The sequence below is a fragment of the Camelina sativa genome, chromosome 9 (genome assembly GCF_000633955.1).
Source record: "Camelina sativa cultivar DH55 chromosome 9, Cs, whole genome shotgun sequence".
In the NCBI taxonomy this organism is placed as follows: Eukaryota; Viridiplantae; Streptophyta; class Magnoliopsida; order Brassicales; family Brassicaceae; genus Camelina; species Camelina sativa.
This window is the reverse complement of record NC_025693.1, coordinates 33,282,867-33,302,119: the sequence shown is the minus strand read 5'-3', so window position 1 is coordinate 33,302,119 and position 19,253 is coordinate 33,282,867. Positions and strand designations below refer to the sequence as shown.

Sequence of the window (19,253 nt, the reverse complement as noted above, 5' to 3'; positions counted from 1 at the left end):
TCAAGATCCACGAGGCCATGCGTTATGCGATTCTTGCGGCTGGAAAACGCGTTAGGCCAATACTTTGTCTCGCTTCTTGTGAGCTGGTAGGTGGCAAAGAGAATGCAGCAATGCCAGCCGCTTGTGCGGTTGAGATGATCCACACGATGTCTCTTATCAAAGACGATTTACCTTGTATGGACAATGATGACCTACGCCGTGGGAAGCCAACGACGCATAAAGTATATGGTGAAGGAGTGGCTATTCTCTCCGGTGGGGCTCTCTTGTCTCTTGCCTTCGAGCACATGACGACGGCAGAGATATCACCGGAGAGAATGGTATGGGCGGTGAGAGAATTGGCTAGGTCTATTGGCACGAAAGGGTTAGTCGCGGGACAAGCGATGGATATAAGCAGTGAAGGTGTGGACCTAAGCGAAGCTGGATTAGAGCATTTGGAGTTTATCCATGTCCATAAGACCGCGGTTTTGTTGGAAACTGCCGCGGTTCTTGGAGCCATTATTGGTGGTGGATCTGATGAGCAGATTGAGAGAGTGAGGAAGTTTGCAAGGTGCATTGGGTTGTTGTTTCAAGTGGTGGATGATATTTTGGACGAGACGAAGTCCTCGGAGGAATTGGGAAAAACTGCCGGAAAAGATCAGCTCCTCGGAAAGCTAACGTATCCGAAGTTAATGGGGTTGGAGAAATCGAAGGAATTTGTTAAGAGATTGACGAGAGATGCACGGCAACATCTTCACGGGTTTAGTTCGGAAAAGGTGGCTCCTTTAGTGTGTCTTACTACTTTTATTGCTAACAGAAATAAGTGATTATTTGTTTTATTTGTGTGTTTATTGGGTTTATGTATACATGCTAAAGTAGTGTGTTCCCTTATTTTTAAGTGTAACCACATTTTATTATGTTTATTAAAGATATATTTAAAAAGTTGTACATAACTTTATAACATGCATGTAAAGAAACTCAAACAAAACTACAATATGAGCTACGTACATATAATAAACACATACAAATACAATATGAGCTACGTACATATAATAAACACATACAAATTCTTTAGTGAAAATCTAAGTGTCAAACATATATCAAAATAAAACACTTAACTGGGACACAAACTGATAAAGAGGATTTTTTAATTTGTGGTGCTTAGTGACGTCTTGCTCTTTTTTTTTTTCTCGCGAACCGGTAAGCACTTCCGCCCCATGATGGTTTTGCTTTTAATTTGCAATCCTTCAAACTTGTTTTGCTGCGGACACCCTTTTAGGATCTTAGAGAGGCAGCGGTAGTTGGTCTCACTATGTGCATGTACCTCTTAAGATAGTTGTCACTTTTTCTGAGCATGCATGCATAAAAAAAAAAAAAAAAGAGTTATGGCCATTCAGAGCGCAAACACAGCACATAATACGTATGAAGTTTCTGAGTTTGAGCCGGTAAGCAGGAAATTGACCACTCACAAAAATTAATTACATGTGCTGGAATAAGCTTAGTTTTATGATATTCAGAAATCATAGCTTGGTACGTAAACCTTGGATCTAAATATATAGGATCTGAGAACATATGACATAACATGTTGTAGTAGTGCTAGCGGCACCACACATATTTCACAGAACCGTAATCATAAAAGTTAATTTTTTTGCCACCAACCCATTGGCCTAGCCATCGCTTTCACAACCAAAATAACTAATTAAAAAAAAAATCAAGTTCGACATGAATCTTCGTACATTAGATTTTAACGATCGAGAATCAATTTCTTGTCTTTGTATGTGACCTAATGTCTAAAACATGTTCCCGATTCTTCTTTTATTCGTTGTTGATAAAATAGAAATCAATTAGTGGTGTCAGGTACAATTATATGGTTAATTGTATCCATCCGTTTTGGAGTACTTCCCGTGTCTTAATTAAGGTGATGGTACAAGCAATGCGAACCTTCCGATGATGTCCTTTTATTTCATGTGTTATCCATATAGTTTGTTATGCATAAATGCATTGTAATGTGAATCATTATGGGTTTGAATGGTAATTGCGGTCAGGACGGCCAAATCTATCTGTGGTTTGGACCACTCTATTTTTGGGGTGGACTACAGACCGCTGCGGACCAGCTTTATTTGTATACAAAAGCGGTCCGCAGTTGGTCCACAGCGGTCTTGTCTCTACTTTATTTGGACCGCACCACTGCGAACTATATTTGTTGAATGGTAAATTAAAAGCGGTCTAGTCCGCAGACAGATTTGGCCGTCCTGACCGCTGCAACCATTCACACCCTATATATTAAAACAAATGTATTGAACTCGACTTATTAAAAAAAAAAAAAAAAATACAGATCGATTACTCTTTATGGTGTTGATGCTAGAGCCTAGAGCCTAGAGTCCAAAGAATATTCCCTTTCATTATACATTTATATTTGTCTATCATCTCATAAGAATATGCTTTTCTGACGCTATCTTGTAAGTTGTAAACATGGTTAATGAAAATAATTTAATAAAATAACGATAAACCAAACTCTAAAAAACCAAATTTTACAGTTTGGTTTTGTGTTTTTTTTAATTATGACAAAAGAAACACCATGGATTGAATAGTTTGCTCTAAACCCATATACGAGTTTTCTTCTTTGTGTATTTAAGTTACCCATATAACTATTCTAGTCGAATAGATCTAACCCATATAGGTTTATAAAATTTGAACATTTACTACAAGATAATACTCCCTCCGTTTCAAAATATATGATGTTTTGAAGAAGTTTTTTGTTTCACAATATAGGATGCTTTCAAATTTCAATGCAACTTTTACATTAATTTAGTAATTTATATTATGCAGTATTGTTTCTGATTGGTTGAACTTGTTAAAAGTAAAGACTTTTTAATCTGCGTGCTTTGCTTAAAACATCCTATATTTTGAATCGGAGGGAGTAAAATAAACTGTACTAAAATATCAACTAAAACGGACGAACGCACTTGATTTGTCGCGATATACTCTATCCACACACGTGACACGTCCAAGCAGATGGTGACGATATTCTGAAGTAGTAGTCCACTTGTTATATTTCATTCTGAAAGGTGGCACCGAGAACATAGTAAAATGTGTAGATTAGTTTCTTCGTTTTCAAAATGTTCATGAATCATATCTTCATAAATGTTTATAAATCATATCTTGACCTCTAAAACTTCATCTAGATTTAACATATTCGTTTAACTTATAACAAAATGGTCTATTTTCCAAATCCTGACGGGTTCAACATGTTTTTTTTAATACTTTTTTGTAGATGTTTAAGTCAGTTAACCCATAAATTAGGTTACCTCTTGCATAATACTTAAAAGATGGACTTATATCATTAATTAGCATTGATTGGGTCTAATAATATAAGTGGCAACTGCCACTTGCTGGCATCACCATTAGCCCCAAGTCAAGGTTGATAATTGTGTAATCTTAATTAATTACACTCTTAGACAATAATTGACCACATCTACCTAAGTAAGTCGATTAACCATTTGCTAATGTAATAAACTTTAGAATTTTTCTTTTTCTGCCAAACTATTTGTCAATTTTGTGGACATTGCTTGTCACCTTCCAATAAGTTTGTAACTAGTGGCTGTGATACTATGAACGTGTCATTGTACAACTTGCTAATACTATAATAGTTTTACCAAAATTGTTAAGTATAGCTCCCAAAGTCTCGGGAGACTTCTTAAAGCTTGAGGAACATATGCGAAAAGTATAAACTACAAAAATAGCCATCATTTTAATTACGTTTTCTTTCAAATAAACACGTTAACGTCTCTTTCTTTTTCCTTGTGTGTAAGAAATTATATGCACTAGATAATGTAAGTTTAATAGCAAGGACTAATAATATGGTGGAAACTAAAAGAAAAAATACTACTATTTTGTTAACACAAACGAATATCTGATTTATATAAACTTTTCAACGGATTAGTTTTAGATCCTAAAAAGATATTCGTTTTGGTTCACTCGAAAAACTAAAAGAATTTTTATTTAAAAAGATAACACTTACTCAAAAAATTTTAAGATTACCATTGTCTAGATGTGAATTTGTTCCATATTAAGAACACGTGAATGCTTATCTATTTGATCCACTTGCTGTTTTGCTGGTCATTCTATACTATATTTTTCTCAACCGTCGAAACCATGATTCTTTTCTCCACTACATTTCACAAATGTGATGTGTTGTATGTGCAAGATTTTTGGTATTCTTGTTCTATAGTACTATACGTTTCTCGTTCGTTGAAAACCATAACTCTTTTTTCCACATAAGTTCACAAATGTTATGTACCGGAATTTTTGGTTTTTTTTTTTTTTTTTTTTCTAATCTTTTTTTGAGATCATTGGAATATGTAAACCAACATGGATTCAACAAAAAAAGTTTGCTAAAAATCAGAATAATGGTGAGAAATGTATTATTTTGATGGACATATAAGCGTTATTGTATGCCTTACATTAAATTTTAATACATTACATTATTCACTTTTGTTAGTCGAGCCGAATGTTGTTTAGTAATGTAACTAAATAAAATTAATCTCACTTGAAAACTTTCTACCATTTTAATACCGTTTTTAAAAAAATAGTGTATNTTTTTTTTTTTTTTTTTTTTTTTTTTTTTTTTTTTTTTTTTTTTTTTTTTTTGTTAAAGGGTATTCTATTAAAATTATAAGTTNGGAATGAAAAATTTAATTTAAAACCATACAAAATCAATATTCATCATTTGATCACATGAATGTATCTCTTACCTTTTTAATATAAAAATTGAAATTTTGAAATTAATTATTGGTTTGAAATATTTAATTTATGTAGTTTCTCCACTCATTTTTGTGTAATTTATTTACGGTATCCTTACTATAAAAATCATAACAAGTTAATTTGACCCAAAAATTAGAAGCAAAAAAGAATCATGGCAAATTGAAGTTTTAGTGGAAACTAAAAAAAAAACTTTTTTTTTTTTGTTTTTTTGTTAAAGGGTATTCTATTAAAGATATAAGCCCAATGGGCTATTTCCGGATATAAACCCATACAAAATCCCCTAAGGGTCCGACCCGTTACACCAAACCAAACTAAACCAATGAAAATACAAAACCGACTGGGTTTACAAATCGAACCAAACCGAAGCTGAAAACCCTAATCTACAAACGTAAAACACGTTTGTAGCCGCCGTCCAACGAAGCTGCGGATGCTTACCGGATCAGGACCTCCGGTAAGCCTGGACGACGGTAGCCGAACGGAGATGGTGATCCAAGATCCGTTGTCCATCCCGCCACCGTAGAGCCGCGTTGAGGAGGAGGAAGAGCATCGATCTCGTCGTCATTGAGGAGAGTTCTTGCTCGGTCGTGAAGGAGAAGACAGTAGGGAGTAGAAAAGAGACCTTCGACGGTGGTTTAGCCTCGCCAGATCGGAGTCTACCTCCCCTATCGAGTTCGATCCAGCGAAGCCTCCAGAATCTCCGACTCCAGATCTACCTGTCTTCCTCTGCCGTTCCTCGCCGTGAACCACCTTCTTCCACTCTGCGTCGCTATTCCGCTTATAGAGGTCTTTACCGGTGAGATCGCGCAGATGCTTCTCCCTTCCACTGCCCCCTTGATCTTGTTTCCATGGTATCGCCGAGATGATGCGGGGTCGCCGATGAAGCGCCATGGGTCGAAGGGTCCTCATTGTCACTGGAATTAACGGAGGACCTGCCGTCGGTGCACGTGGTTGTGATCAGAAGAAGAAGTTGTTGGAAGAGAAAAAATCGCCGCGAGTAAGTATCACGCGCGCGACTTTTCTCTCTACATGAATTATAATAATTTAAAATAGTGTATACGGTTGTTTAAGAGGTAGAAATTTTAACGATATATAGATAATCGCCTAAACCATAAAGATTACTTTTTAACCATTTGTATTACTAAATATATTTAAGTGGTTTAAGTTAATTTTAAAAAAGTCTTACAAAAAGAAATAAAATCGGTTAAACTTCATTCTTTATAGATGGTTATAAATGGTCATATATTGTTTGTTACGACAGACTTAAATAAATATTTCTATTATATAAAAATTAATATTTTGTGTGTTTTAATGTATGTTTTCGTATAATTTTCTTTCATAATAGCATATCTATAAATTTATTTTTATGTAAACGTATAAAGCATCTAAAATCAGTTAGATTCCAATTAAGTGATTTAGATGTTAATCTCCGGGTCAACATTCGTTTATAGCACTATCTTGAACACTGAATAATAAGTAAACAATCTTGACCAAGTTTATTTCAAGGTTAACAAAATATTACAAACTTTATTTTTCTAAATAAAAACTTAAACTAACAAAAATAAATATGAATTTTTCTGACAATTATAATTTAAAATATATTAAAATGCCAATAATTAATAATTAGGAATAATATAGTGGAGTATTTATCAAATTAACCTAGTAAAGCTAGTTAAAAGATAAAAAAAAAAAGAAACAAATAAATAAAAAAAGGTACGTGGATCCACGTCTGCTTGCGTGTACGTAATAAGTCTTTTCGTTTCCTACTTCTTCTTTCTACTCTGTTTGCCCTGCCGTTTTGAACTAATTTAGGTTTTCTCTCCTAAACAAAACAATATATCCAACGGCTACAACTGCACCGCAATGCTATCACCACTACCAACCCGAACACGTGTACGACTCTCATCATCTCCATATTTCTCGCGAGAAAAAAAAAGAGTGTCCAAAAAAACGAATATCCGTTACTGTAAATATTAATTTCTCGTGTACGTTCCGATATACGCTGACGTGTACGAGTCTATTTTTTATTTATATATTTATTTATTTTTAGTTAATTATTGTAACAGTATATAAACCCTTTTAGTCTCTATTGTTTCATTATTCAGTCGTAAATTAAAAAAACGATTTATTTCTATTTAATTTTTTTTTTATTTCTCTCTCTCTTCTCTCTCAAAGTTTTCTTGGGAGAGTTTTTTTTTTTTTTTTTTACAACAATGGCGATGAGGAAGCTTTTATCGAAGAAGCTCTTCAACATGACGAATGTAGCGTCGCAGAGTCTTATGAATTGTCGTATCTCTTCTTCCTCGTTAGCCGTACGAACCAGAGTCCCGAATGAATCAGGCGATACGGCGAGAATCGCACCGGAGCCTGGGGATATGGGAGTTTCGCGGCGGTTTTTGCATAACACTGCTATGATTAGGCCGGAGATTATGCAGATGCCTGTTGGTGAGAGTTTGATTGAGAAGATCCGTGAGATTGATGGGAGTAAGGATCGGATTCGATTAGACGGACTTGCTCCTCCGGTTAAGGAGGAGACGATGGATACGGAGACAACGGAGGCGAGTTTGACGGTTGGGGATATGAAGAAGCTGCTTAGAGCGGCGCAGATCGAGATTGTGAAATCTAAGCTTAGAGAGACGGGGAGAAGCTGGATGCCGTATTCGGAGTTTGTTAGCGTTTGTGGTGAAGCTTCTTCAGATCCAGATCTAGGATCTCAAATCGCGAAGATGCTTGATGATTCAGCAAACGTCATCGTTTTGGGAGATTCCGTTTGTCTTAGACCTGATCAGGTACTTTTCTTCTTCTACAGCCTTTTGAGTTATAGCAATTTGGAAATCATCTTTGATGTTTTGAAATCTCTGAGTATGCAGCTGATTGATTGATTGATTTGGGAGAGATAAGAGAGAGATTATAAAAATCTCTCTAGAAATCGAAAAAAAACGAATTAGGTTCCGGAAAATTTTTTTTTTATTTGATTTTTTTTTGGGAAGATATCGAAAACTGATACCATTTTTATTTCGGTTGGATCTCTTTCTTTTGCTTCCAATTTCAACAGGAGAATCAAAAACCTCTGTGTTATTTACCAGAGAGTTCCGTAGGAGGTTCCCAAGTTTGAGGGATGGTGATTAAGACGAACAATTTCTACAGAGACCTCAACCTTTTAAAAAATTTCCTAAATCCAAAAAAAAAAAAAAAAAAAAAAAAAACCATTGGTTTGATTAGGGTTCAATTGAGTCAAGACCCTTTTGGTGATTTCATACCAAAATACAAAATTATCAAAAGAGAGAGAGAGAGAGAGTTGAGAGACGCTTTAGATTGTTCTACTAACATGGTCTTGGTGGGTTATTAGGATAATCCAAATGGAAAAAAAAAATTGATAGAGATGATGATCTGATCCATGGGGGTTTAGGGTTTATGTGGAGAGATTAGTCAATGGTGAAAAGATCTTAGTCAGTCATTGATTCATAAAGATGTGTTATGTTGTGTGTTTTTGAGTGCTAATTGTGTGTGTCTCAAAAAGAAGGTGGTGGAGGTCGTGTTTTACCCAAACATTTTCTGTTTTTGTCTTTTGCTCTTTGTGTCTGATCAGGTTACAAAATCCATTGAAGGACTGCTTCCTTTGCCAAAGATCCATAACCCAAACGACCCACGGAGAATCGAGTTTAAAGAGCTCGAAGCAGAAAAGGCAGTGATTGATGTGAAAGCGCATTCTTTGGTGCGGAAAGAGCTCTGGGCTGGTCTTGGTTACTTGATCCTACAGACCGCAGGGTTCATGAGGCTAACTTTTTGGGAACTCTCGTGGGACGTGATGGAGCCGATCTGTTTCTATGTCACGTCCATGTACTTTATGGCTGGTTACGCGTTTTTCCTCAGGACTTCGAAAGAGCCTTCTTTTGAAGGGTTTTACCAAAGCAGGTTCGAGGCGAAACAGAGAAAGTTGATGAATGAGTATGAGTTTGATCTGGCGAGGTATGATGAACTGAAGAAGCTGTTTTGCTCTAAGCCTTCTTCAGCTCATGTTTCCAACATTCTTGGAGCTATCAAGAGTTAAAAATTTTGATTAGGGGGAAAAAAAATGCTTAGATTCAATGTTGTTGTCACAAAAATGTTTTTCCTAACTAGAGAATTCTACCCCCAAAAAAAAAAGAAGAAAAAAAATGAGAGAATAGGTAGTATTTCTCAAAATTTCAGCTTTAAAAAAAAAAATACAAAGAATTGGTTTTTATCATCGCGGCTTATGTAACATCAGGGAGAGATATGTTTTTGTTTTCAATTTTTGTTTTGTTTTGTATGACAGATCTTTAATTTAATATCGTGTAAATAACTATTTGAAAATGTAATTATATTATAGAAATTTTTATTTGCAAAAAACTAATTCCCAAAATCAAAAGCAAAACTTGCGTCTGGATATAATTGTTTGTAATAATGTTGTTGTCATGTTATACATGGAATAAAATCCGGCGTGATTTTTTCTACAAAAAAAAAATTCCGGCGTGATTCTCAGCGGTAATGGGAATACGAAAAACATGTACTAAAGTTCTTATCTAAAAAAAAATCATTGTCTAAATTTAATAAGAGTTATTATAAGAATTAAAGCATTGACTTTTTGTTTTCAATTCTTATGAATCCAAGAATTAATATTGGATGTAATATTTGGTTTCAATTTTGTTAAAAAAAATCAACAAAACTTAAATGATCTGTATTGGGCCATAGGGGCTTTCAAAACTATAATACATCATCAAATCTTCACAAAACTTTAAGTCTCAAAGTATCTTTTTAATCAAAACAAAATTTAAAATAACAATTATTTAAAATAAGATGTTGATTTTATTGGTTTTACAACCTTAACCAAGATCTTTCTTCATCCTAAAAAAATATATTTCAATATCACGACTCAAACTTTATTTGGATGGAGAAATAAAATAGATATAAAGTTATGTTTAACTTAGATAATTACATAAAATTAATATAATGTCTAAAATCTGTAGGTTTTGGTGTGAATATATAAGAGCACCAAAGTTATACAGTATATTATGATTTTGGTGTAGATGATTCTGGTAGTCAAATCTATACTTTTTTAGACTAGGGAGAATGACATATTTAAATGATAATAATATGCTTAATGTATTTTCTTCTTAGACAATAGTACTGTGAATTTTTCTTATCTAAACGCTTTGATATTTCACAAACATACCTTAATTCTAAAATCTGTGCCTAAATCAGAGTTGTCGATAGCAAATGATGATTCAACCAATATGTGTGAAAATGTGGATTGCATACAAGCAAAATAACAATTTTTTTAGTTCAATTTAGCAAAAAAATTGTAAAACTCATAATGTAACTTGTGACTTTTTTAAAACATTTTTGTATATTTCATCTCAAAGCTCTCTTTACCAGCATTGCTCTTGTTAATAATTGTAGACGCAACACACAAATACTGAGATTAACAAAAGAAAATCAGTAAAAAAATATCACACAACTTAAACACCTAGGTAGGCACCATCTTATAATTGAGCTACAAAAGTTGAGCTAGGTTGTTTTGATATTAAACGGCAACACAAAATCTCAATCTATCAATTTGTTGATGCATCTAAGATTTTTTGATTTTTTTTTGCATTGGGTTAATTAAATATATACATACAAACGTAATTGTTCTTTCATTTGTTTTTTTTTTTTTTTGCACTAGAAATGATGGCTCAATTGGTGTATAAAAGATGTTTAAAAGTTACATGTCTAATTTTAGATATTACAAGAAAAAGATTTAGAATTTAACTACAAAAAAATAATACAAATAACGTCGTTTTGCTTGTGTACAATATCACATACGTGTTAGCTACAGTTTCACTAATTTTCATATCAACCATCTTGATTTACTTACAAATTACAGAATTATCATATACTATTTCAGAAAGAAAAATAAAATAAAAAATACAAGTGTCTAAGGGAAAGAAATACACTGAAGTCAACAATAATTGGCCCATAATTAATACACTGAAATAGGAAAAATACACGAAAGTAGCCTTAAAATGTAGCGAATCAGGCCCAAAATCAGTTTAGAAATCAATATAATTGGGCCATAATTAATCAAAATATCCTACGAAAAAAAATAGAAAAAGAGAGAAATATTTAATAGTCAGAAAATAGCTCTTCCCCATTCCAACAGTAGGACTCTGTTTTTTTTTTGTTCCCACGACCACGATGTCTGGTTTCTTCTGTAGTTTCGTGCAAATCTCTACTTTTTAGGGATCTTCTCCTTCCTTCTTTTCTTTTGTGCTGATCTAATTTGATCCTTTATCGACGAGAAAAGTGTAAGTTTTTTTCACTTCAATTTGATTCTACTTTCGATCCATGGATCTCATATGATTCGATTTTTGTCTTCGTCGGTTCAAATTCGACTCTATTGTCTTGGGGAAAAAAAAAATTAGGGTTTTTGGTTAATGGGTATATTAGGGTTTGTCAAATCTTGTGATTGAATTAGGATTAGGGTTTGACTCTGAGCTCTGAATGATCCTAATTTAAGGTTTTTGAACAAAAGTTCATATTTTTTTGATTTAGGGCATTGAGATATGGTGGATGGAGAATCCACTAGCACGTCTTCTTACTCTGATAACAACAATGGCGCAAATGATCAAGGAGGTGACTTTGAATGTAACATTTGTTTCGAGATAGCTCAAGATCCGATCGTCACTCTCTGTGGCCATCTCTTTTGCTGGCCTTGCTTATACCGTTGGCTTCACCACCATTCCCATTCTCAAGAATGTCCTGTTTGTAAAGCTGTGGTTCAAGACGATAAGCTTGTTCCTCTTTACGGTAGAGGCAAGAACCAAACTGACCCGAGATCAAAACGTTACCCTGGTATGCGGATTCCTAACAGACCAGCGGGTCAAAGACCTGAGACAGCAGCTCCTCCTCCTCAGGGTGATGCTGCGAGTAATTTTTTCAATTATGGTATTGGTTTGATGGGTGGGTTTATGCCAATGGCGACTACTAGGATTGGGAATTTTAGTATGGGGTTTGGTGGGTTGTTGCCTTCTTTGTTTAACTTTCAGTTCCATGGGTTTCCCGATGCAACGTTTTATGGTTCAGCGCCTGGTTACGGTGGGTACCATAACGATTTCCGTGGAGTTCCTACTCATGGACAAGAGCATCATCATCCTATGGCTCGTGGAGGGAACCATAGCGATGCAACGCTGAAGAATCTCTTACTTGTTGTTGGTATTTGCGTGGTGATATTTCTTTGCTGGTGAAAAACAAAATTCACAATTTGGTTTATGTTTCCAGGTATGAATCAAACTCACGTACTTGTTTTTCAAGTTGTGTATGTAAATATCATAATAGCTGAGTGTCTGCGTTGTTATTGTTTTTTTTTTTGTTTTGAAGATGAAACTTGAGTTGAGTCTATAAGGTTTTTACACAACTCCTTTGTTTTTTTATCTTTATTTTTGCTTTTGTGTTATGTCTAAGGATCTTGTGAAAACTACTTGTGGAATAAATGTTGCATATGTTATAACATTTGGTTAAAATATTTGATTGATAGATCAGTAGCTTCCCATATAGTTTCTGCTTTATTACTCACTGAGAAACGAAGAACAGACACTGAAAATCCAGAATCAAAGGCGTAGTCATCGATTCAGAAGACTTGGTAAGAGTTTGGTTTAGGAATGCTAGTGTCGGTAATTTTTTGTTATCACAACTGTTTTTATCAGGGAAAAGCAGTGTGCGTTGCTTTGATCTCGTGTGTATTCATGTCATGTGCGAGGCTAAAACTTATTCAAGTCAGTTGATTGTCGAGACTGAGCCTAGCTGAGATTAGACAATCACATATTAATCGTGTTGTTCCTCTTATCTATCAACTTCACTCTGTTTTTACCCACTATTATTGATCGGTTGTGTTCGTTACTTCCTAGATAGTTGTAGATGGATGCTAACATTGGAACAGCGACGTTAGAATGGTTTCTAGAGCATCACTCACACTCTTCACGCCTATACTCAGTCTCAACTACCTCACCACTTTAAAATCTTTTCAATAACTTAATTACTAACCAATCCTAGTTTACTCACTAATATAGTTGAATAACTCCTATATTATTGAGTGTGACACGATGCAGACAACAATGTCTATTGAATAGTATGAATTCTCCATGGTTGGTGGTATCAAAATGTTGGGTCGTACTGAGAAATCAAGAAAGGACCAACCTTTTCCCCCCACTAGACGCTGATACAACCCATTTTGCGTCGGTGTTTTGTATGGTGGCTGCAATTTGGACGACTTTATCTAGTCAACATATTTCTGTGTCATTAAGTAGCAACGGAAATTAAAAACCAGACGAGATGAAAAAAAGGGCAAACCCTTTTTGTGTCATCTGCTCATGTCGTCTTTGGCGGCTCCAAAGCCTTTTTTGTAATTCTGAAAAAACTAAACAAAAAATTCAATGGGTTGAATATAAAATCATATAATAAGTTATCCTCTCCAAATAATTCAATCAATAGAGACCAATTCTCACTTTTGTTCATTTGACGTTTCTTGAAACAGTTGACTTTTTTTGTTTTCCCTCTATAAACCCAATCATGTCACGTTGCAACATAACAACGATGATGTCGTTTCCACTTCATCTCCTCATCTCGTTATGTCTCTTCTCTTTCGCAACCGCACAACAGCCTTACGTCGGGGTATCAACCACCGATTGCTCTGTTTCCGACAACTCAACCTCTGTTTTCGGCTACTCTTGTAACGGCCTAAACAGAACTTGCCAATCTTACGTCATTTTCCGATCAACTCCTCCTTTCTCCACCGTCTCCTCCATCTCTTCGCTTTTCTCCGTCAACTCATCTGTCCTCTCCTCCCTCAATGCCGCCTCAACTTCAACTTCATTCCCTTCCGGTCAACAAGTCATCATCCCTTTAACTTGTTCTTGTTCCAAAGACAATTCACAAACCAATCTCAGCTACACAATCAAGCAAGACGATTCGTATTTCGCCATTGCTAACAACACTCTTCAGGGGCTTTCGACTTGTCAAGCTTTGGAGAAACAGAACAATGTTTCCTCTCAATCTTTGCTTCCCGGTATGAAGATCGTTGTTCCTATCCGTTGCGCTTGTCCTACAGCTAAACAGGTCAACGTAGATGGTGTGAAGTATCTGATGAGCTATACTGTGGTTTTCGGAGACACGGTGGATATCATTAGCAATAGATTTGGAGTCGAGACGAGCAAAACTTTAGAAGCTAATCAAATGTCTTTTGACAACTCTGAAGTTTTCCCTTTCACCACAATTCTGATTCCTTTACAGAATCCTCCTTCATTTTCCAACTCTTCTCTCACTCCTCCTCCTCCTCCTCCTCCTCCTCCTCCTCCGACTCAATCGGTTTCTCCTCCATTGTCGCCGGATGGTGGGAAATCGAAGAAAACATGGATCTATGTTCTTGTCGGAGTTTTAGGAGGAGCATTGGTTTTAGTTGTGGTTGGTGTAACCATGTTCTGTCTGGTTAAAAAGAAACCGAAAACGCAAGAGGAAGCGGGAAATCTCGATAGCTTCACGAGCAAGAAACCGCCGAGGTCTTATCAAGAATTCGATCCGTTAGATGGTTTATCAGGAATGGTGGTAGAATCCTTGAAAGTTTACAAATTTCACGAACTGCAGTCAGCAACGAGTGATTTCACATCGTCTAGCTCGATCGGAGGATCAGGGTACATCGGAAAAATCAACGGTGATGGTGCAATGATCAAGAAAATAGAAGGAAACGCGTCTGAGGAGATCAACTTGTTATCGAAACTTAACCATCTTAACATCATCCGTCTCTCTGGCTTCTGTTTCCATGAAGGAGAGTGGTACTTAGTCTACGAACACGCTTCAAACGGATGCTTAAGCGATTGGATTCACACGACGAAATCGTTACTAAGCTTGACTCAGAAACTACAGATCGGTTTAGATATAGCAACGGGGCTTAGCTATCTACACAACTTTGCTGATCCTCCATACGTTCACAGGGATTTGAGCAGCAACAGTGTGTTCCTCGACATTGAGTTTCGAGCAAAGATTGGTAATTTAGGTTCAGCAAGATCAACGACTGAAGATTTCGTGTTGACGAAACACGTGGAAGGAACAAGAGGGTACTTAGCTCCTGAGTATTTGGAACATGGGTTAGTTTCAACTAAGCTTGATGTGTATGCTTTTGGAGTTGTGTTGTTGGAGATTGTTACTGGTAAAGAAGCTTCTGAACTGAAGAAAGAGATCGATGAAGGTAATGCGATTGAAGAGATTTTGAAACGCGGAAGGTTGTTACCTGAAGGGTTAGTGAGTTTTGTTGTTAAGCTGGTGGTGGATTGTTTGAAGAAAGATCATATGAGTCGTCCATCGATGGATGAAATTGTTCTGTCTTTGTCTAAGATCTTGACGGCTACGCAGAATTGGGAAGAATCATCGTACTAAGTCTAAGGCCCAATATTGTTTGGGCACAAAGACCCACTAAATGAACCAGACGACCTTTTTTTGTATAAGGATTTTTAGATGTTAGAAAGGTTGGTTATGTTGTGGTGTTGAATTTGGTCACACAAAAGAAAATGTTGATTGGTTAAGGCTGTGGTTGTGTCTGACCAAAAATAGAGTAAACAAATTTGGTTGCATGAAAATTTGTTGTGAGAAATGTGGCTGGAAAAAAACTGCATATATGAAAAAATGATGGTCTTTAGAGTTTTTGCATGTTTAGTTAATACTTGTACTACAAAATTAGTTTGATAACACTCATAACTAATGTTGATGATAATAAACAGATTCAACAAAAAAAAACTTTTATTCTTTCATCTAAAATTAATTTGGTTAACTTGTCAACTAGAAAATGAGACTTACAATTAAAAATGAGAGATTTAGATTCTGATTTTTTTTTTTTTTGGATATCGATATTTAGATTCTGATTTAAAAAACGGAAAAACAAATGTGAATAAATATATAGAGATTTTTTTCACTAAATGGCCAATAAAAATACTATTAAAATGGGTTTTTTCTTCTAAAATATCATCATTAAATTATTTTTTTTTTTTTTAAATCATTAAAATATATTTTTGGAAAATACTACTACAAAACTAAACTATAAACTTTTAAAATTTAATCTTAATTCCTATTTAATAAACTCTAAACTTTTAAAACGAAACCCTAAACCCAAAATATTAAACAGAAACTCAAACTTTAAAATTATAAACTCTAAAAAATTTTTATAAAGTTTGTGGTAGTTTTAGACTAAAAATCTGTAATAATAATTTTGGAAAAATAACATAGTGATGGTCTTTTTGGAACAAAAAATCTTGATTTAGTGCTATTTTGGGTATATAAATTTATACTTTTTCTAAATAACATATTCCAAAGAGTAATTTTTTTTAATAGATAACATGCATTCACTCATATAAAAACTTTATTTTACCGTTGACAAAAAAAAAACCTTATTTTACTTGATTTCACATCAGAAGTAACATTTCAAAAATGTTGAATACTAAAACCCAAAACTTTTCAAAATATCTAGTCCATATATATATATTCTTTTTATATCTTCTCATTATTTCACATTCTAAAATAAGGAAAAAAATAATGAAAGAAACGAGTTGAATTGATGAAGTTCGAAGCTTGGTGGTGGTGGTGATAGAAGAAGAACACACAGCCTGTCACGTTTGGGGTAGTCAATACACGTGGCACTTTAAGACACGTTGATTCCGACATGGACCACATTATCCCACGTGGCCATGACCATCCTTTGCCTGATTTGCCACGTGGACCCTATTAAATTGAGTTTCTGTTTTGTGTTTAAGGACCACTATTTGTTTGATAAGATATGAGCAAGCATCGACTCATCCACATAAAAAAAAATACATATTACATAACACACACGGCGTTTTCTATATTATTAATTCTTACGTATGATTATTTTCTTTCAATATCAAAAATGAATGAGAAATAGTATTAGATTCTCTCCATTAAAGAGAGCTCGAAAGATAACATAATCGAAAAAGATATATTAAATCAAACTATATACATTCTCTAATATACTTAGCTTGATATGAAATACAAAATTATTAAGGTTAAATACAAGTGAAACTAAACAAACCAGTACTACGCTAACCAAACTATACAAGAGATTAAATCATACTATATACATTCACTAATACTCCCTCCGTTTCAAAATATAAGATGTTTTAGAGAAGTTTGTTGTTTCATAATATAAGATGTTTTCAAATTTCAATGCAACTTTTAGATTAGTTTAGTATTTTATATTATGCAGTATTGTTTTTTATTGGTTGAACTTGTTAAAAGTAAAGTTTTCTTAATATATGTGTTTTGCTTAAAACATCCTATATTTTAAAATGGAGGAAGTATATACTTAGATTGATATTTTATGAAAACGATAAAAAGAAAATGCATATTAGCTAGTAAGCAAACATGAGTTTTAGAATGAATTTTGTTTTTGTTTTTTTTGGGTTGAATGCGGAGCATGAATCTTTTTCTTTTTGATAAGTGTTCATTTAAAATCTCATGCATTTTAGGACAATCATTATTTGCCTAGGGTTTGTTTTCTTATTTAAACGTAAATTATTGCTATTTTTGGAATGGAGATATATATACATATATGTATATTATACCAGTTTCTAAATTCCTCTCATCATTATGAAATTTCTAGTGGCAGAAAGTAAATATAGTTCAAAATTTGAGGATAAACCATTATAATTTTTTTTTTCTTTTTTTTTTTTTTGCTTAATTCGTTTTTGAGGGCCGAAATTGAGATCCAAATCTTAACTAATCTTTGTGGTTTTAAATATTTAATACATGCGTTGTCTTTTTATGAACACTCAAGTTATCAAAACTTATTTCTAATTCGCCATATATATACTCGTTCGTTCAAATCATAAAAGTTATACCTTACTATCTAACATGTTATTGTCTAATATATATAAACTTTTAGCTTGCAAGTTCCGGTCATATCAATATATCATAATTTATTTTTTCCCTTGGATTTATACAATCGTGTTTGTCTATATGTCTATCATGTATACGTCAACTTTTTGTCAGCATAAATCACATATTAGAAAGTAAAAAAAATCAAATATTGGAGCATAACATCTTTAGGTGTTATAATTTTCTTCATTTATAATATCGTAAATATGATATGATTATTACTTTATGATTTTGCATGTTCTTTATAATCGAGCATTTTATATTTTTACATTATTTTTACGTACCATCTATCTATATAAAACACCAAATCTTGTAAACTTTATTTTTGGGTACTTAAAAATGACTGTAAAACACTTCACATTGCATAATTCATTATTTGAAAGCCCAATTTATGGTTTTTTACCCCTACTCATTGCATATATGTTTTATTTATCTTATGCATGCATGGTCCTAAACTCCTAATTAAGGGATATATGTGAAAGGCCTGAATCAACCAGTTTGGATCTAAGATATTCAAAGTCAAAGTTGCACATCTTTATGCATATTACATATATGTATATACATGGACCCTGCCTTATTGGCTATACCTTTGAAACCGTCTATTTTAAATATTGACAGAGACGTAATTATAAGACATTTTATAATCAACACAGTCAACTTCAACCAAACTATCGTGTAAGAAAAGCACAATGATTAGTTATATAGATGTCGAAGTGGTAATATTAAATAGTTTTTGATGAAGAATTAAGGATCAAAATCTCTAAACTCTAACCTAGAATGGTCTAAAGCTATTCCAATCTTGAAAGGACAAAAACAAGAAGATATTATTAGTAAAGAAATTTAGAAAGCATGTCATGCGTTAGATTTTGAAAGTTTCCATGCACAAATGGCACATATAAATATATAAGTATTACAATACTCATATTGATACACAAATAAATGCGCAAACCGAAGACATGTAGTGAGCTTGTGGTCACACCACTATACAAAGCATAAGTTGCAAAAATGAGTGTACTTAAAAGGCGGGAATAAAACAAAACAAAAGCATCTAACACCAAAGCTAGACAATTTTTAAACCAAAAAGATAGTGTATCAAATTTTAAGAAAAAACAAAAAACCATCTCCTCCATAAAAAAAAAAAAATCAAACGAAAAAGAAGAAGATAGAATATTATACAATTTTTTTTAAGTATCTATCAAAGAGCTAAGAAAAGGAGATCAGAGAAATAAATAAAGCAGAAAGGAACAATTTGATTGACACCGAATGGACAAACAGTGGAATAAGAAGGGACCATCGCCTCCATTTTCATTAGTCCTTTTATGTTTGTGGTATTATATCACTCACTCACCCATTAATTTAAAATCAAAGTTAGTTGCTTTGTACATTTACATTCATAAAACTGATTCAAGTATCAATGAGAAAGTCGTACCAATTCCCGAAAAATGCGTATGACTCTTTAACATCAGCATTTCGAAAAACTGATGTCACACCAAAAATTGTTAAACAAATGATATGACGACTAGTCCTACTCCTTCAATGTAACTTTTCTTTCTTTATGTGGTTCATTCCATATAATTAAA

The 19,253-nt window shown here is 33.9% G+C and overlaps 4 protein-coding genes across 5 annotated transcripts in view; all 4 read left to right on the top strand.

Annotated features, from left to right (window-relative positions):
- The window catches only part of LOC104713820 (heterodimeric geranylgeranyl pyrophosphate synthase large subunit 2-like), a 2,487-nt gene extending 1,008 nt beyond the window's left edge, over positions 1 to 1,479 (top strand). Inside the window, exon 2 of the mRNA XM_010431032.2 lies at positions 91 to 1,479. Coding sequence (XP_010429334.1) covers positions 91 to 803 — 713 coding nt within the window. The 3' untranslated portion in view covers positions 804 to 1,479. The remainder of the gene's footprint in view (positions 1 to 90) is intronic.
- Positions 6,951 to 9,010, top strand: LOC104713819 (calcium uniporter protein 2, mitochondrial-like). Its single transcript, XM_010431030.2, has 2 exons — positions 6,951 to 7,526; positions 8,327 to 9,010. The coding sequence occupies exons 1-2, from the start codon at positions 6,951 to 6,953 to the stop codon at positions 8,786 to 8,788; spliced, it is 1,038 nt and encodes a 345-aa protein (XP_010429332.1). The 3' UTR covers positions 8,789 to 9,010.
- Positions 10,872 to 12,273, top strand: LOC104713817 (E3 ubiquitin-protein ligase RNF185-like). Of its 2 annotated transcripts, none has more exons than XM_010431029.2 (2): positions 10,872 to 11,045; positions 11,293 to 12,273. In XM_010431029.2, the coding sequence occupies exon 2, from the start codon at positions 11,304 to 11,306 to the stop codon at positions 11,982 to 11,984; it is 681 nt and encodes a 226-aa protein (XP_010429331.1). In that variant the 5' UTR covers positions 10,872 to 11,045; positions 11,293 to 11,303; the 3' UTR covers positions 11,985 to 12,273. The 2 variants fall into 2 exon arrangements, with proteins under 2 accessions (XP_010429331.1, XP_019085112.1); XM_019229567.1 differs by having other exon boundaries at positions 10,880 to 11,045; positions 11,273 to 12,273.
- Positions 13,237 to 15,426, top strand: LOC104713816 (lysM domain receptor-like kinase 4). Its single transcript, XM_010431028.2, has one exon. The coding sequence runs from the start codon at positions 13,306 to 13,308 to the stop codon at positions 15,163 to 15,165; it is 1,860 nt and encodes a 619-aa protein (XP_010429330.1). The 5' UTR covers positions 13,237 to 13,305; the 3' UTR covers positions 15,166 to 15,426.